Source organism: Girardinichthys multiradiatus, chromosome 23, assembly GCF_021462225.1.
Source record: "Girardinichthys multiradiatus isolate DD_20200921_A chromosome 23, DD_fGirMul_XY1, whole genome shotgun sequence".
Classification (NCBI taxonomy): domain Eukaryota; kingdom Metazoa; phylum Chordata; class Actinopteri; order Cyprinodontiformes; family Goodeidae; genus Girardinichthys; species Girardinichthys multiradiatus.
The window spans coordinates 5,373,945-5,393,116 of NC_061815.1; the positions used below are offsets into that span (position 1 = coordinate 5,373,945).

The 19,172-nt window shown below is 42.4% G+C and overlaps 1 protein-coding gene across 1 annotated transcript; it reads left to right on the top strand.

Annotated features, from left to right (window-relative positions):
• The first annotated feature begins 390 nt into the window (after positions 1 to 390).
• On the top strand, positions 391 to 13,796 carry hspa9 (heat shock protein 9). The gene is made up of 16 exons (XM_047353183.1): positions 391 to 721; positions 1,334 to 1,392; positions 1,559 to 1,646; positions 2,976 to 3,157; positions 3,273 to 3,397; positions 3,479 to 3,552; positions 4,024 to 4,130; positions 4,252 to 4,414; positions 4,481 to 4,573; positions 4,821 to 5,030; positions 7,939 to 8,166; positions 8,253 to 8,475; positions 10,295 to 10,389; positions 10,471 to 10,563; positions 12,574 to 12,714; positions 12,841 to 13,796. Exons 1-16 carry the CDS (start codon positions 641 to 643, stop codon positions 12,913 to 12,915), a joined length of 2,037 nt encoding a protein of 678 aa, XP_047209139.1. The 5' UTR covers positions 391 to 640; the 3' UTR covers positions 12,916 to 13,796.
• The last annotated feature ends 5,376 nt before the right edge of the window (positions 13,797 to 19,172 follow it).

Sequence of the window (19,172 nt, forward strand, 5' to 3'; positions counted from 1 at the left end):
GGAATTAAAAATGGCTTTTTAAGTTCTATAGTTTGCTTCTATAGCATGCTGTGAAAAAACTAGATAACAGTGGCTTATGACACACCATTTACGTTCATTCAGCATCACTGATGTAACACGCGTGAAACCTTCTCGTAGTCGTTACATCATGACCTTCACATGCCCACTACCTGTGTCTGTCCCTGAATGGGCCAAACTCACAAAAAACAGGAAAGGACAGAAATAACAAATGATCTATTCCCGATGAAGTTTTAATATTTTTATTTAGTTTATACTGTCAGGTAAGAATACGCAAAGTTTCTCGAACATCCCTGAAATATTTTGTCTTTCAGTAAAACTTTTCAGGCAGTATCTGTACAGGCCAATCTGGGTCCTCCGGTGGTGTCTGGTGTAACATGTGTTAGATCATTCCAGAAGCAGCTTCGCCTTTTCTACGCTGTTGCAGTCCGGACACAAGCAGTCAAATCGGGCCTGAGTTGGAGCTTCTTTCCGCTTGGACACTGACAGAGGACACTTCTGCAGCTTTATCCTCCCAGTTCAGCAGTTCTCAGGTCGCACTGGGACTTTAGGCGTACCGCGTTGCTTTTCTGTTTGTTCCTTTAGAAACAGCTTTAGTTAGCCTGTTGGCCGGCTTGTCAAAATGTTGAGTGTTGCAAGATGCGTTTCAAGGTCTCTCCCAACAAGGAACGGTTGTCGAAATGTGTCTTCTTTGGTCAACAAGGTAAGAGGCAGACATTCTTACTGGTACATTGACACACGCTCTGTGCTGAGCCTGGTTTGAAAACCTGACAGTTAGCCGCTTAGCTTAGCATGCTAACAGCGCTAGCTTCAGACCACCTCACAGTTTCTCCCGTCAGTAACCTTTGTGTTGACCGAAGTGGCCTGTGACATTAAGTTGTTTGCGGGGTTATTGAACATCTCCATGTTGTGTGATTAGTGAGCTCTTCATGTTTTGAGTTGGCTGCTGGTCTCATCGCAAGAGGATGCTGTAAAACTGACATGCGTCAGCTCAGGGGGCTATTGCACTTAACACTGTATGCCAAGTATTAAAAGCCATACATTCTCAAATTGTTTATTGAATAACTGTTTATTCATTTTTCTTTGATCTACTGAAAAATGTAATATTTTATGACGATGTTTTTCCAATGTTTCTGTGACCTTCGAGTCTCCCCAACCCCTTCATGCTGTTTCGCAGCTAAAACGGGGCCCGGGAATCTACAAAGCTCATTTAGCTTTACATTGACTTCCTGTCGAGCTGTTATTCCAGCTAAAACATTTGGACTCGTTTTTAATAAATTATGCCTCATTATGTAATGTTTTGTGCCATTCTCAGGCATGTTGGAGGGGTTTCCAGCCAGATGCTCTCACATCCCTGTCCAGAAGAGACTATGCGTGAGTGTAAATACTAAAAGACTAACATGCTGCTGTTTGAACTGAAGCTATGTTTGAAACCAGATTCAGTATACTGCATCAAGGTTTGCAAAGCGCACAGTTTAGTCAATTGTGCGTAACATAAATGCATCGCTTCTTGTTTGAAATGTGCGTGTTTCTGCTGCAGGTCTGAGGCCGTCAAGGGGTCAGTGATCGGCATTGACCTGGGAACCACCAACTCATGTGTTGCCGTCATGGAGGGGAAACAGGCCAAGGTGAGGATTAGCTGATGTCTGTGTCAGGGATGTAGACCGACTGGCTTTGAACAGCCATATCCATGTTGGTAAGCTTTTTTTTTTTTGCTGATAGGATGTTTTTTTGTTGTTTTTTTTTCGATACCCACTGAGGTTAGTAAATGTCATGAAGTTCTGAATAAATATCAGGTGTATTGAGATATTTTGTATAAAAACAGATTTTTTTGTTGTCAGTGTGTGGTTCATATTGAGAACATGACATCCCACATTTTTTTTATGTAGCACATATTGTTAAAGTTCAACAACTGCTTGAAGTTGATAAAACCTTGGGATTGTTTGCAGAACAGTCTGTTGGGTGCTGTAAAGAAGATCTAGTATAGAAACGTGTTGGTAGCTCCAGATTTCATTTCACATTCCATTATCTACGTTTTATCCATCTGTCTGTCTTTAGTTTTTTGCTTAACGTCTGACCAATGTAGAAATATCTGCAATGAACTGAAAGGGAATGTGGTATTGATACCTAAATATAGACCTAGAAACAATTAAGAATACTGGGAATTTGACTGTGGAAATGTTTAGGATCTTGACATTAAGAATATGTAGGAACCCTGGCCAGAGAATTTAACTATTGCAAATATATCATTAAATGTGGCTTTTTTAGCCATGAGTTGTACAAAAATCAGACGCCTATGGCAGAAGTGGTAACACTGTGTGGTTTTCTTTTCCCAGATAATTTCAGAGACTGCTTGATATTTGTTATAGGTCGTCTTCGATTGGAAGAGCACTAAATTGGCGGTCAAAGCATTTCTCATAAAGTTGGAACCTAGCTAAAAAGAACAGTTCTGGTCAAACAGTGTTTTACTGCTTTAAAATGTCTCAACAGGTTGTAGAAAATCATTTTTTTTTATTATCTGTACCCATCTTTGTCCTTCTGCTGACTTCATCTTTAACACCTCACTGATACTGAGGATGGCTGACTCGTTTTGGTTGGGCGACCTGGTGGCCCTTATTATAGTGTTCACAGATCAGAGCCGAACAAACTGAACATAATTCTGGTCACCAATCAGTTTCTGGATGTATTGCTAGTCCTTCTGATAGCTGTAAAACACCTAACCATGTAGCAAGGGATGGTTGGCACTATTTAATTAAACTGTTGACTTTAGACGTTTTGAGTGTTTTCACCCAAGTAAAATCAGTGGTGAGAAAAAACCACCATGTAGAATAGTCTGCCTTCTGTGACCTCTCTTTAAAAGCTCTTCCTACCTTTGCTGTGGGCTAAAGGTTAAGTGGTGTATGTTACCTGCAGCCTGAATGTTCTTGAACTAACCTGAGGTTCTCCTCCTCCTCCAGGTGTTGGAGAACGCAGAGGGAGCTAGGACAACCCCGTCAGTCGTTGCCTTCACAGCAGAGGGGGAGCGTCTGGTGGGGATGCCTGCTAAGCGCCAGGCTGTTACCAACCCTAAGAACACACTGTATGCCACCAAGAGGCTGATAGGACGCCGCTTTGAGGATGCTGAGGTCCAGAAAGACCTGTGAGTGCTGCTGTGGTCTCGCCCTGTAAAACCAAAATCTAACTCAATCACTGCTGGATCAGAAATCGCTGTAAAACCAACATGTTCTTAATGTTGAGCTTATTTCCTTCAACAGAAAGAATGTTCCCTACAAGATTGTTCGGGCCTCTAATGGCGACGCTTGGGTCGAAGCTCACGGGAAGATGTACTCCCCCAGCCAGGTTGGAGCCTTTGTCCTCATAAAGATGAAGGAGACCGCAGGTATGTTGGCAGTGAAAGTCCATCTAGCCTGGTCTATGTGGGAGCAGGGCCTGGAGCACTGATTGTTGTTGTGTGTTGTAGAGAACTACCTGGGCAGCAAAGTGAAGAATGCTGTGATCACTGTTCCAGCTTACTTCAATGACTCTCAGAGACAGGTACAACACACACACACACACACACCCTTTTTATTAGCCCCCTGTGATGCTCGGTTTTAAATGGCCCATCAGCTCCGCCTTAGCTCGGCTGGGGTTCAGCGGGGAACTCCTAGACTGACGCCTATAAACATGCTTTAATTGGGTCACTGAGTTCAGTAAAGGATACCCAGGTCAGAGAACAATTGGACTTGCTGAACAACAGTGTATTTATGGTCATGAAGTGTGCCTCTCATTATTCAGAAGTTAATTTTTCAGAAATGTTTTGTTGCTTTAAAATATAATCTGAAAATATTAGCCAGTGACATTTTCTATATTAGTTTGTTAAAATGAACATTTCCCTGTTTGATTCCTCTTTATAGACTGAAGGCTTGAAGGTTTCTCAGTTTTAGAGCAGTGTTGCTTTCCTGAATCACAATAGAAGACAACTTCTAGGTTTTCCTTCCTCAGTAATAATAAACTGTCTGTTCTCAGGCCACCAAAGATGCTGGTCAGATCGCTGGTCTGAATGTCCTGCGTGTGATCAACGAGCCGACCGCTGCTGCTCTGGCCTACGGCCTAGAAAAAACCCAGGACAAGATGTGAGTATGAGGACAACAGGAACGCTACTGATGACACCATCTCACCCACTGGAGAAATATAGATGCTTATCTTGGATCTTTCTAATTATGAGATTAAAATAGATGTCTGTTTTTCCTCCAGTATTGCCGTGTATGACCTGGGTGGTGGCACCTTTGATATCTCAGTCCTGGAGATCCAGAAGGGAGTTTTTGAGGTGAAATCCACCAACGGCGACACCTTCCTGGGAGGAGAAGACTTTGACCAGCACCTCCTCAAGCACATTGTGAAGGAGTTCAAAAGAGAGGTGTGTAATGTAAAGGACTACTTTCTTCTTCCTGAAGACTTTTCTTGACACTGTCTGTCTCTTCAGTCTGGTGTGGACCTCATGAAGGACAACATGGCGCTGCAGCGGGTCAGAGAGGCTGCAGAGAAGGCCAAATGTGAGCTGTCATCTTCACTGCAGGTATGAAGTCAAGACAAGAGAATTTATGAAACAACAGCTTGTACTCAGCTGTCTAACCAGCTTGTGTCCAGCTCATCAGCTGTATTAACAGTGTGGAAGTTCTGCTACATAAAACTGTTTCATTGCAGCAGGTTCTGTTTTAGAGTCTGATTCTCCTGTAGACTGGCCTGGTTCTGATGGCCTAGCACCAGGGTCGTACAGTCCGAAACCAGACATGTTCACAATGGGTTTATCCCCTGTTCCCCAGACTGACATCAACCTTCCCTACCTGACCATGGATGCTTCTGGACCCAAACATCTGAACATGAAACTGACCCGTGCTCAGTTCGAGGGCATCGTGGCCGACCTGATCCGTCGCACCGTGGCCCCCTGCCAGAAGGCCATGCAGGACGCTGAGGTGTCCAAGGGAGACATCGGAGAGGTGCTGCTGGTGGGAGGCATGACCCGCATGCCCAAGGTACGTTTTAATTCAGGGTTCTTTTTCCTGCATTTAACCTTTTTTAATGGAGGGCCTTTCAGTTAAAATGTAGCAAACAGTACAGCCTTCACTTCTCAAAACAAGTCATTTCAAGCCACCGTTTAGGTGTTAATGATATGAAAACATTCTAATCCAATACAGTCAGATTTAGATTCAGTTACCATTGCGAACCATTCATTGGTTGAATGAATGTAGTCCGATTTTGAACATCATAAAACCCCATGTAAGAAAAAGTAAACCACTTCAATGCTCTGTCATTCTGAGGAAGCACAGGATCACAGTAGAGCAGGACAACCTCCTCGGCCAAGACTGTTTCTATTGGAAGAATACACTGAGCATTCGAGGTTGATTTCAGAAATGGCTGCAGATACAGTTGTTTAAAATCACCGTTTTTGGTAGAAATCATTTCATCACATGGCAAATAATTTACTAGTAGGTGTAGAAAGGTTTGGCGAGTGGATGAATTTATCGACCATCGACGATAGGCTGAGCCATTCAACGGTTGTCTTTTAAGAGTGATGTTTAGTTTCTTTGGGCCTATGGGACTCCACAGACGTACGTTTTGAGTCTGCTGGATTTTTACGAGGCGGGTTCAGATAAGAGCAGTGTGGAGTTCAGTTACTAGGTCATTTATTCTGAAGAAACAGATCTTAATCAGGTGGCTTTTATTTAAGGATGACTCCAGCACATGTTGTACATGCATTTCTCTCTGAAAACCTGACAAAAATGAGTCGTTCCAGGCCTTGCTTAGAAGAACTGCGTACTTTGATTAGGACGTTGATAGGAGAGGGGAAAACGTATAAAGTGCAGAAAATGATCTCTAATGCTTTAAATTGGAAATCAAAACCAGAGACGTGGAGGATTGGGAGCCAGAATAGCAAAGCCTGAGGCAACGGTCAACTCCAGGCTGATCTAAGGAGGTCTGACGTTGACGGTAAAAACTGTGACAATTAGAACAGCTTCATACGGGTGTCAATCAGAAATAAGCCCCTGCAAAGTTCCACTGTTTAAAAAAATAAGATGTGTTGAAGAGGGTACAATTTGACCCAGAACAAAACATCTGGCCTAAACAGAAGTGGAGAAACTCAAATTGTTCTTTTTTTAGTCCAAGCAGTTTGTCAGATGACCTCAAACACTGAATTAAAGCCACAGAGCACTCTGAAGACTGAAGCATGGTGGGTCAAGCATCATGATATGGGGATGTTACTCTTACTATGCTTTCGGGCCTATTTACTGCATACAGGGGATCATGGATCAGTTTGCATCAAAATGCCTGCAGAGGTCATGTTGACTTATGCTGAAGAAATCTTTTCAATTGGTGTTTGAACAAGAGAACAACCCCAAACACACCAGTAAGCGAGCAGCATCTTGGTTCCGGATCAACGAGAGTTCTGGTACGGCTAGCCCAATCCCCAGACCCTAGTTTAGGTGTCAGACGTTGGTCGACTCCATGTAGCACAGATGTGAATCACTTCTCAGAAACGGTGGTTACACTGCTAAATATTAGTTCAGTGATTCACAGGAATAATGAATACTAAAGATTGTTCAGTTTATCTAGTAAATATTTAGTTTGTAAAGAAAAATACAGATACTGTGATTATATTGAACAGCCCAGTGTTCATCTTTCGTTCAATTTCTGTAAAGTAATAAAAAAATGGATACATTTTTCATCATAGTTTGGTTTAGAATATGATGTCCAGTGTTCCCCATGATTTAGGAGCTTAACCCGCATCGTTAAACATACTATTATTTTGAACCCAACTGTAAATTAATGGAAGATGACCAGTATGAAGGAAAGCTGGTGGTCTATATGCCTTACAGCAGCATAATTACAGAGTTATCGCTGGATCAAACCAAGCGACCCCATCCATCCGTGTGTTGAGCTTGGCATATGGAGCCCAAGGTCATGTGCTCCATCCTGTGCTTGGCAAGTTAAAATAACATGACTGAAGCACTTTGATGGACCTTTTCCCTTCATGCCAAGAGGCCGTTGCATTGCTTCTTGGCCAGTCTGAAGTAGATGATGTCCTAGGTCATGTACAGGTCCTTCTCAAAATATTAGCATATTGTGATAAAGTTCATTATTTTCCATAATATCATGATGAAAATGTAACATTCATATATTTTAGATTAATTGCACACTAACTGAAATATTTCAGGTCTTTTATTGTCTTAATACGGATGATTTTGGCATACAGCTCATGAAAACCCAAAATTCCTATCTCACAAAATTAGCATATCATTAAAAGGGTCTCTAAACGAGCTATGAACCTAATCATCTGAATCAACGAGTTAATTCTAAACACTCTAAACAAAGTGCATAACTGTACATGATTATTTGAAGGTTGACGTTTTTTGTATTAAAAACACTTTTCTTTTATTGGTCGGATGAAATATGCTAATTTTGTTAGATAGGAATTTTGGGTTTTCATGAGCTGTATGCCACAATCATCCGTATTAAGACAATAAAAGACCTGAAATATTTCAGTTAGTGTGCAATGAATCTAAAATATATGAATGTTACATTTTCATCATTACATTATAGAAAATAATGAACTTTATCACAATATGTTAATATTTTGAGAAGGACCTGTACAGGTGCAGCTCATGAATGAACCCACACGTTTAACAGCTGATCATCTTTTCCTCCACATCTCTAAAAGTCCTGCCAGCAGATGTTAGCTAAAGTCGGCCAGATCTGTCCTGTACTTTGGTCTCCTAGCAACCTATTTAAAGTTGGGAATGACAATTTTTCGGCATGCAGAGTTTCAGATCACTTTGAGGATAACATCATTAAGCTTAAAGCAATAACCTCGTCAGGTCAGCTTTATCTGTCATTGTTGTATATATGACTGATGGTAACCCCTCTACCTCACTGCATCTGCAGGTTCAGCAGACAGTACAGGACCTGTTTGGGCGAGCACCAAGCAAGTCTGTCAACCCCGACGAGGCCGTTGCCATAGGAGCAGCCATCCAGGGCGGTGTTCTTGCTGGTGATGTGACTGATGTGCTCCTCTTGGATGTGTCTCCACTGTCGCTGGGTATTGAGACGCTGGGAGGCGTCTTCACTAAGCTCATCAACAGGAACACCACCATCCCCACCAAGAAGAGTCAGGTAGGTGCATCTGCAGAGCAGCCCTGCACACTTTAAACAGGTTCGCCACAGAACCCAGAGCAGCATCCTGTGTCTGTGATCTGCAGGTGTTCTCCACAGCAGCAGATGGACAGACTCAGGTGGAGATTAAAGTATGTCAGGGGGAGAGAGAGATGGCAGCAGATAACAAGGTCCTGGGGCAGTTCACCCTGGTAGGAATCCCCCCAGCCCCTCGTGGAGTCCCTCAGATAGAAGTGACCTTTGACATTGACGCCAACGGCATCGTTCATGTATCTGCCAAGGACAAGGGCACGGGCCGCGAGCAGCAGAGTGAGTAACAGGCTTCATCTAACTCCACACAGGGCCTTGGAAGAGTCCTTATACCCATGGCCCTTCTCACTTTATACCTACAAACTCCAACGTCATTGGAATTTAATGTGATATACCAACACAACGTAGTGGATGGCTGGGATGTGGAAGAAACAGGATGCACACATTTTAGTTATTGAGGAAAATTCAAAAACTCATTTGTATTCAGTCCCCTTTACTCTAATGCAGCCATTTAATTTCAGACGTCACTTAATTAGTAGTTAGAGTCCACCTGTGCGTCATTTAATCTCAGTCTAGCTGCAGCTGTTCTGTTTCTGGCCTCAGAGGCTGTTGGAGAGCAGCATCATGAAGACCAAGGAACACAGCAGGTCATATGGAGAGGTTTAAAGCAGGAAGCAGGGTCTTGTTCTAAAACAAAGGCATTAATCAGAGAAACAGCCAAGAGGCCATGGTAACTCTAGAGGAACTGCAGCGATCCACAGCTCAGGTCGTGGAAGATGGCCGTTCACACTGAGCCTGGTTCTGGTTCTGCTGGAGGTTTCTTCCTGTTAAAAAGGAGTTTTTCCTCTCCACTGTCTCTACATGCTCATCCAGGAGGAGTGACTGTTACAAGTCTCTGACTGGATGCAATCTGCTTGGTTTCCTTAGACAGAAAAACTTTTTATCCAATTTGAATAAATAACTGAATCCGACTGCATTCTTCAATGGTTAGGATTAATTTGAATGTATGAACCTGACTGTTGTGAAGAGCCTTGAGACAACATGTGTTGACAACATACGCTATATAAATATACTGAATTGAATTGAAGAATCAATCAACCTGATGAACTTGTGTCAAGGTCTCCATTCAGATTAGACCGAATCTGAACTTCTACCAACGTTCAAGTGCCAAAGGCACTTATTAAGAGTTATTAATTATTAGCAGTGTTAGTGATTTGAATGTAAATGACCACCACTTGGTTATCAGGAATAAACAGCCAAACAGCTCTTAGTTTCTGCCAGTTATTGTTCTAGAACAATAGATGGATTAAATTCATCTCAAACAGCAAGCCCTGCACATATACAGAATAAACACAAACAACCTCTCTCCAAATACAGGAATTTACTAACAAAATACTTCAACTTCCAGTTCAAATACTCAAGGAACACTTTTAATAGGCTAGTAACAGTGAACAGGAACAAATACGAATAAAAGTGAAACCAGTAACCAAGAAGTCTTTGCAGTGATATTACAGGTCAGTGTGGATGTGCAAGTTTAGGAACCAGGATTTGTTTTGAGGATTTGGGAATGAGATCAAATTGGTTCTGAGAGCGAATGGAGAACAGCGTTGCTAGATGTTCAGCAACCAGTTCACACAGCAGAAAGGAAAAATAAAGAATTATTTTATTAGAATAATGTTAATTGTTTAGAAAGTAATAACATTTTGGACACTTGATTCTTAATGTTGTGTGAACTAGCCATCACAGTGGCTGATTGTAGGAGTGATGGACTACCAAGATGGTGGATGAATGGCAGGCGTGATGATGTCACATCCAGGGTTAGCGGCTCGGCAACAAATGAGAAATTAGTGTCTGCGGCACTAATACTTCAGCATGGTGCTGTTTTCTGACTGATCAGAAGATTCGTTGTTGTGTTTATGTACGTCTGCAGGAAGCAGCCCTCTGCTGTTAAAGTGAATCAAAGCGTTAAAACAAAATGTTGACCCCAGAGGTTGTGGCTTTGGTGAGAACATCCAGAGTTCAACTCTGTGGATGTTGTCCTACTCTAGTTTCTGCTGCTTGGTCAGTTTCCTAACATCTGCCTGACTTCTCCCTTCAGTTGTGATCCAGTCATCAGGAGGTCTCAGCAAGGATGACATCGAGAACATGATCAAGAACGCTGAGAGGTACGCAGAGGAGGACAGGAGGAGAAAGGTGAGATGTTGTATTTTGAACCTCGACATGTCCTCCGGTTGTTTCTGTTCATCACATTGATGACTGTTACTGCTGCTACAGGAAAGTGTGGAGGCTGTCAACATGGCTGAGGGCATCATCCATGACACAGAATCTAAGATGGAGGAGTTCAAAGATCAGCTTCCTGCTGATGAGGTACAGCAACAACATCTTCTGCAGTCTGAGCTCTTAAAGAAAACAGTTTGGGCCATATGTATTTGGACACCAGTTTAGTTTTTCTACTGGTTTACTGAAGCATGTTCGACACATAATGGTCATGGATGTGGTGTGCAGCCTCTCAGCTTTCTTATGAAGTTATCAACATTCAGATTGGACGAAGGGTTGTAGGAGTTTCAGCTCCTTAACATGTCCCGCCTACTTTTTAAAGGGCCGAACATAATTGGACAATTGACTCGAAGGCTTTTTAATGGGCAGGTGTGGGCAGTTCCTTCATTACGTCATCGTCGATGAAGCAGTTAAAAGGCCTGGAGTGGATATGAGGTGTGGTGCCTGTATTTGGAAGAATTTGCAGATGTGGTCAGAGGAGTTCTCCATGCAGGAGAAACGAGTCATCCTAAAACACACAGGAAGTCGTGAGGAGGACAACGAGGAAGCTGAGACTTCTTCTCTTTTAATGCCGTCTTAAAAGCTGTCAATCACAGGCCCCTTCCTGTCTGTTTACACACACAGGCCCACATAACAATCCTCCCACTACCATGCTGTGCTTTGGTTGCTGACATGCTGGAAAACAGTGGTGGGCTTCCCAGTGAACTGTCTTTTCCCAGCGCATTGTGTCCCCACTGGTCACTGGTTGGATAGTGGAGCACATGCAGACTTCTCTGCTCCTCCTGACAAGAGAAGCTGAAAGTGGAGGAAAAATATTCAGCTAGTCTCTCACACATAGTATATAGAACAAACAAGGCATGTGCTAATGTAGCTCATAGGGCGGGGCGATAAACTGAAAATTTACCGACACCGAAATTTACGACGATAACGTCATTTTGCCCATATCAGTAATTTCGGTATTTTTAAAAATGAACAGTCGTTTTTGTCGGCTATGTTCGCGTCCCTTTAAGACGCTGCGTGTACAGTCTGTAGTCATGTGACTCCACCCCATTGAGTCTGTGACAAGAAGCGAACGAGACGGCGACGTTGAGAAAATGGGGGAAATTTCCAATATTGAAGCTACAGTAGAGCTGCTCGAGGAGGGAGAGGAGCAGCTCATTCTGCGGGTACAAGGTTCGGCTCGGGGAATGTCATGGTGGGTCCGGCTGTAGTGGTTAGGTCAGGGTTACTGTTCATTTATCATTATTGAGGTGAACTGCTCGATATATCATATTATTAATTTCAGACCATATCGCCCAGCCCTAGTGGCTAAACACTAATAAAGCTACGAATGGTACACTAAATGTTAGCAAAGACATTATATTATATGTGCAATGTCCACATTTACGTATACAAAGTACAAATAGACTTACATTGTACACACTAAGTTGGCACACTGTTCTAAAGAAGTTACAACACAATAAAAATTAAATTTTACACCAACAAAAGTCTATACATAGTAAAACGTAGATACTATCAAGCTTCAACCATCCATTAATACAAACAGGAAAGGCACAGGTCTAACGTTACCTTTTCACGTCAGAAGTTCCTCCGTCATCTGCTCCTTCAATCTCAAAACTTGCAACCTGGGAGGAACCATTTTTTGACACATTTTTGTGGTGAAATATTTCTCTGCTCCACAACCTTCTGCTCCGGCTGTGCGTGCTGGAGGGAGGAGTGAAATTACCGTAATAACTACACGTTTACTGTGAAGTGCAGCTCCACAGCTTTCAGAAACCGTTGGAATTTTTCAGGGCTCAAGCTCAAGCTGCGGTAACTTAAAGAGGCTGTCCAAATGTGTCGCTGACGACACGTTCGGTTTTAAACGGTTAAATACACGGAGCTGAAAGCTAACCTCTCCTGTGGAATTTCTTTTCGTTTTCACCTTGCTAAATAATCAGTAAGGCCAAGCTAACTGCCTGTGGGAAATTTTCTTTGGATCTTTTATTATATTCAGAAATTCAGCAGTTTTTAGAAAAGGATGTGTGGTAAAAATCCCTCAAATGTTCTGCATCTTGAGCCTGTTTTCCTCGCTGATGTCTGTCTGCTGTTTGTTCTCAGTGCAACAAGCTGAAGGAGGAGATCACAAAGGTTCGAGACATCCTGGCCAATAAGGACTCTGAGACGGGAGAGAACATCAAACAGGCAGCAAACAACCTGCAGCAGGCATCTCTTAAACTCTTTGAAATAGCCTACAAGAAGGTAGGAAGCATGTCCATGACCCAGTTATGACCTGTAAGGTCATGACCTTCATGTTTGACAGCCTCCTGAAAGTCTTTAAGCAGTGTTTGTGTGCAGAGCACTGACTCCATGCTGCTGTTTGTGCAGATGGCAGCAGAGCGGGACGGCGGCAGCAGCGGTGGCGGCGGCTCAGAGGGGGAGAAGAAAGAGGGTCAGCAGTAAAGCTGCTGTCATGCAGTCACAATGACAGCAAAGGACTCTGTGCTCAGGTGGCACTCCTGAGTTATTCCGTCATGTGAAATAAGATTCTACTGTGTTTTTGCAGTAAAATAGATCCATGTCAATATATGCTCCCATGTCCAACAACATCTTATATGTTTGTAATTTAACTGTCTATACAATTTTATTCTTAAAAGGCTCTTGATTTTTTTTTCCTTCCTTATCTCATTATTCTGAGGCACATCAGCCTTCTAGCCATGTGTTGGTTCATCCTGTTCACAGGAGAAACATTAGCAGGAAGTCAAAAATCTGGCTGAACTCATCGCAACCTTTTCAGAGCTGATTGGATAAAGGTTTTAGTTCATTATTCAAATTAAATGAAGACCTTGCCCTACCTATCAGTGCTCAGTCCAGACAGACAGCTTTTCTGAATAATGGGACTAAAAGATATGACTTTCTGTTTGAGGATCTCATCGGTTGTTTGTAGATATGAGAAGCCTGTATAAGTAGTGCTATAAACAGCTGAGTTGTAACTATACAGTCCCTGAGGTGGCTGGATGCTGGAGTCAGTACAGAGTGATGCCTTGGCTGACCTCCCACCTACACATGAAAGACAAAATGTTTGGAGACTAAGGAGTGAAGATGTGGAAACAGTGTCCCAGCAGCATCAGTTCCCAGTCAGAGGTGGTGGTACTGCCATAAATGTCTCTATGGACCGAGGTTGTCGCTGGTAGCTGCCTCACTGTGAGCCAGGCCGCTCTGAATGATGGCCAGGCTCATCGTTTGGGATGTCTGTATATGTGGGGAGGGGGTGTAGTCCTGCTTTGAAACTGAAGTGTCACAATAACTGTTGCAGTCTTTTCTAATAAAAACTGAAAACCTGATATTGGCTGGTCTGTTAAGTGAGTTACCATGTCAGCCTGACCTGTGCTTATGCTCTTCAAATGCTGCTATGTCATGTTCAGGCTGGAGGTTTACCGTTGGGAGAAGTTTACCTGCACATGTACTCAACTGTGATGTTTCACTGCATCTTTGCTCTCAGGCCTCATCTACAACCTAAATGGAACATAATGCACCTTCTAGTGATTTGCTGCTTCTGTCCACCGCCTACAGAAAAATATTTAGTTTTTCAGTTTAAGGGTCCAGGTTGTACCTCTCTCTTGCCAAATGGTGAAGGTGTCACAACTGTTTTTTACACTGATATAGCCCTGCATAGCTCAGTATCCAGACATTAGTCAGCTCTCACTCTGCTGCTATCATTTAACATGCTACGAACCTTTTGTGACTTAAAACTAAATTTAAACTTGTAGAAAACAAACTTTGTGTTTTCAAATTTAAACTCTTATTAAACCCATCATAGGGAAGTACACAGATGCACATGACAGACAACCACACACACACACACACACACACACCTAAAGGGCAATTTAGAGAGGCCAACTAAATCATGTTTTTGGACCATGGGAGGAAGCCCACACATGCAAGGGGAAAACTTTAAAAAAGATTGCAAGCTGGGATTTGAACACAGGAACCTTCTTGCTGCAAGGCAACACTGTTAACCACTGTGCTACCATGCAGCCCAAGTGTGTTCAGAAGTTTAGGCAAAAAGCATTTAAATATTCCTCACCTGGAACTGCTGCAAAATGACCAAATATGTGCTTTCTGGGCCCTTTTAACAATTCTCTGTTAGACTTTGAGGCACAACTCAGCATTTCAGTCAGAATGTTGTGTGTGCTTTTACTGACTTAATGTGTGTGGCCTTGTACAGGATACTGAAGGAAAATGTTATTTCCTGGTTAAGGAAAATCATCAACCCCTGCTGGACATAAAAGAGGTTGCAGGTGAGAGACGTGATGGGTTTACTTGTCTCACAAGGAGACTACATCCATCTTTACTGTCACAGGATTTGGATCACGTGGTTGACCTGAAATGTCTCCTACAGTTCATAACTAGTGAGAAGCAGCGTTTGAGTGTTCTTGAGGTGTTCAGCCATAGCATGGACTTAAATCTAGTTGAACATCTCTGGAAAAAACTAAACATGGCTGTCAACCAGCGCCAATTCACAACACATGTTGTCTCAAGGCACTTTACAAATTCAATGAATTACAGATTTCAAGTTAGGTTCATACATTCCAATAATCCTAACTATCAAACAGTGCAGTCAGATTCAGTTTATTATTGGAATTGGTTAAAACCCAGCAGATTGCATCAAGTCAGTGACTTGCAGCATTTACTCCTGCATGAGCATGTAGAGACGGTGGACAGTCGCTTGCATTGACAATCCATCCTGATTTAGCTTGAAAAGATCTGCAGAGAAGAGTGGGAGAAAACAGCCATGTACAGATGTGCCAAGCTTGAAGAGACTGGAAGCTGTTATTGCTGCCAAAGGTGCTTCTACAAAGTACTGAGGAAGAGCTGTGAATAATTGTATTATATTTGTATATGTGATTTATTTTAAATGCATCTACAAAATTTCAAATATACTTTCTCTGTTTGATATTATGGGATGTTATGTTTAGAATTCTGGGGAAAATAAATATTTTTTGGAAGAAGGTTGTGAAAATAGTGAGTTGCTGGATACTCTGACTTCGCTGCTCTGTTTAAGTTTTTATCTTTGCAGTTTATATTTACAGCTCAATACAGATACAATAACAAACTTTAATGTGTTTTATTTGGATTCCATGTGATAGACCAGCACACAGTTGTACATGTTTCTGCCATGTGCAACAGGTTGAAGGGCATTATATGAACATTGTGTAAATCTGACCTTTCTTTTGCATAGCTGCTGGTGAGTGATTTAAATAAATAACTGGACTCATAGAATAGTCAGACGCCTGGATTATGATGAATGGTGGTGAATGCAGCTGTGATGTATTGCAGGTGTGTTTTGTATAAAGACTTCTTTGGTTATAAGCGCTGCTGTCCTGCAGAGGGAGGCATTGCTTTATCTCTGAGCCTTGCAGAGCAGCAAAGCTCTGAAACTCAGCTTCTGCAGCTGAATCCTCCTGTCTTCCTCAGTCACTGCGGCTGTTTTCTCGTCTTTAACATCAAACATACACAGCCCGACCTGTTTAGGTAGAGTATTTGGATGTGGTTTGAATCACTGAGTGAGAACAGTAAGAATGGGCCTCTTCCAGTTTGAAACAAAATACTTGTGTGTTAATTTTTATAGGACAAAATATCAAGTTCTATTTTACACAAAAATGATAATTTCTTTAAATGCATATCATTTATGGGACATTTGCTTGACAGCCCGATGGTGATGACCCAGGTAGTGGTGATGAAGAGTGGCCAGGGTTGAGAGGAGTTTTCTTAAATGGGTGGCAAAGCACTCACCAGCGACAGGGAGAGTTGCTTTAATCAGGATGACTTGTCAGAAGTTTATTATGTCATTACTGTGGACAACATAAAGAGAGAACTTGTTGGTTAATCCACAGCCTGAAAAACAACACTATGTTCAGCAGGTTAATGTAACTTAATTACACCATTTAGAACATTTAGATCTAAAAAAGCATTAAAGTCAGTTTAACTAATCTCACTCAGCATCAAAGATTAGATCAGCCTAGGGTCACAAAATTAAATTCATTTTCAGATGAATTATTAACCTTTTCACATAGTTTTAAGCTGCACTAAAAAAAGAAAAAGGAGAGTAGTCTGGCAACTCCCACTCCAGTATTTCTACAATAATAAAACATCTCTTTCATAGCAAATACAAGTTTAAAATGTAGTAACATCAACATTCAGATCATAAATTGAGCTAATATCATATCTGTACCTTTGTCTCTCAGAGATTGGGGGGTGAACCTGAAGGAATGGACTCTGATTATGAATGCTAGCATATTTATCTACCTGTCCTTTCAGTGGTCACTTTAAATTTAGTTTCCTGAGCCAGGTACATCACGGTTCCTCATCTCTTAGTAACTGACGGTAAATAAGCCAGTTTTTAAGGAATAATCCACCTGAAGTGTTAAGTTTCATCTGACTAACGGTGCCGTCACGAATAACGAAACCAGTACAGACACTTCTGAGCTTTGAAAGGGCATGTCGGTAGGTGTGGGATGTTTGAAACACATGAAAATGGAGAAATTAAGCTAAACTGCAACCCAATCTAAATTCTAGAAATTCTAGAATTGTGCCGCTCAAGGTGGTAGCAGGTTGGAGTAGCTCTGTTACTTTTGATTCTGATTTATTCTTTTTTGGGAACTCTTCCTCTTGTGGTGGATACAGTTGATTTTATTTATTTTTTTTTTGGACAGCTGTCCACTTCGGTGTCAGATGCTGTGCAGCTTGAAGGATTTTTCCTAATACTTTCTATTTTTGGACATTTGTTATGATGCATTGCCATGGCAACGGGGTTGTTTTTTACAACCGGGAGCAGTTGATTAATATCTCAAAAGCTCAAATAATACTTCAACTACAACCCCAAATCCCTGATGAGTTGAAAAGGTGACACCGTGGATGCAGAGCAGGAGCTAAGAGAAGAGAGAGAAGTAGGAAGTTCAAACCGTCTCTTCAGTCGATCATGATGGGCAATGTGAGATCGTTGGGAAACAAGTTGGATGAACTCCAAGCCCTACAAAGGACCCAGCCAGAGTACCGGGCATGCAGTATCATGTGTTTTACTGAGACATGGCTGCAGGATCATATCCCCAACTCCAGCGTCTCTCTGCCGGGCTTTTTAACTATACGAGCAGACAGAGATTTAAAGAGGAGCGGCAAATGTAAAGAAGGTGGACTGGCAGTACTTGTGAACAACAGATGGTGTCATCCAGGACATGTAACTGTGAAGTGTTATCTCTGCAGTCCAGATATTGAAGTAGTAAGTTTTCATTCATATTATTTACCCAGAGTTCACCAATGTTATTTTGGCAACAATTTACGTTCCACCTTCCGCTGTTGCCAAAACTGCATGTGATGCCATCAGCTCAGTTGTTGCTAAGCAACATACACAAAACCCCAATGCTTTTGTGGCAATTTCTGGTGATTTTAACCATGCTTCACTCTCTGCTACACTTCCAACGTTTCAACAGTTTGTCAGCTGCTCTACCAGAGAAAACAAAACAATGGTTTTTGTTTTATGCAAATGTCAAGAACTCATACATCTCTAAAGCAAGACCTGGTCTAGGCAAATCAGATCCCAATCTGTTTTTCTCTGCTCAAAATATAAGCCCCTTGTTCAGAGGCAACCTGTAAGAAAGAGGACTGTGAGAAAATGGTCACAGGAAGCTGAAGAAGCTCTGCAAGGTTGCTTTGAGGCTACAGACTGGGACGCACTGTGCCAGTCACATGGAGAGGACATCAATGCCATGACTGAGTGTGTAACCGACTATAAAAACTTCGGTGTGGATAACATCATCCCCACCAGAACCGTGAGATGCTTCCCCAATAACAAACCTTGGATCGTCAGTGACCTGAAGGACCAGCTTAACAAGAAAAAAAGAGCCTTCAGAGAGGGAGACAGGGAATTATTGAGGAGTATACAGAAGCAACTTAAAGTCAAGATAAGAGACAGCAAGGAGGTGTACAAGAAGACGCTGGAGAGCAGCTCCAGTAAAACTATCAGAGATGTGTGGACAGGGATGAAGAAGATCACAGGCTTCAAGCAGAAGGATGATCAGACCAATGAAGGTCTGGACAGAGCCAATGAACTAAACACATTCTTCAATAGGTTCAGTTCAGAAAAAAGCTTTGCATCCTCCTCTCCTGCTCACAGCCAAACAGACATCCCACCCTCCTTTGACCCACAGGACCCACAGCTGTCCAGTAACACCTCACATTTTTTATCTTCCACCTCAGCCCTAGACCCTTCTGCTTCTACATGTTTGCCTTCAACCATATCAGAAGATGCTGATGCTTCCTTTGCTTCCCCCTTCCACCTGTGTGTCTCAAGAAGTCAGGTGAAGATGCAACTGGAGAGACTGAATCGGAATAAGGCTGCAGGTCCAGATCATGTCAGCCCTAGAGTCCTGAAGGTCTGTGCAGAGCAGCTCTGTGGGATTCTGGAGCACCTCTCCAACCTTAGCCTGGCCCAGAAGAAGGTTCCGGTGTTGTGGAAGACCTCCTGTCTTGTTCCGGTACCAAAGAAAACTCACCCATCAGTCCTCAATGACTATAGACCTGTTGCCCTGACATCCCACATCATGAATGTCCCAGAGAGACTCCTGTTGGCCCACCTGAGTAAGCAAACAGTAAACCATCAGGACCTCCTTCAGTTTGCTTGTTGCTGTGGAGTTGGAGTTGAAGATGCCATCATACACCTG

Bases quoted from the DNA above. Each gene is read 5' to 3' on its own strand.
- hspa9 (XM_047353183.1), top strand. From the start codon at position 641: ATGTTGAGTGTTGCAAGATGCGTTTCAAGGTCTCTCCCAACAAGGAAC. The intron at 4,574-4,820 runs GTATGAAGTCAA...CCTGTTCCCCAG, and splicing joins AGCTGTCATCTTCACTGCAG to ACTGACATCAACCTTCCCTA. The intron at 8,476-10,294 runs GTGAGTAACAGG...TTCTCCCTTCAG, and splicing joins CACGGGCCGCGAGCAGCAGA to TTGTGATCCAGTCATCAGGA.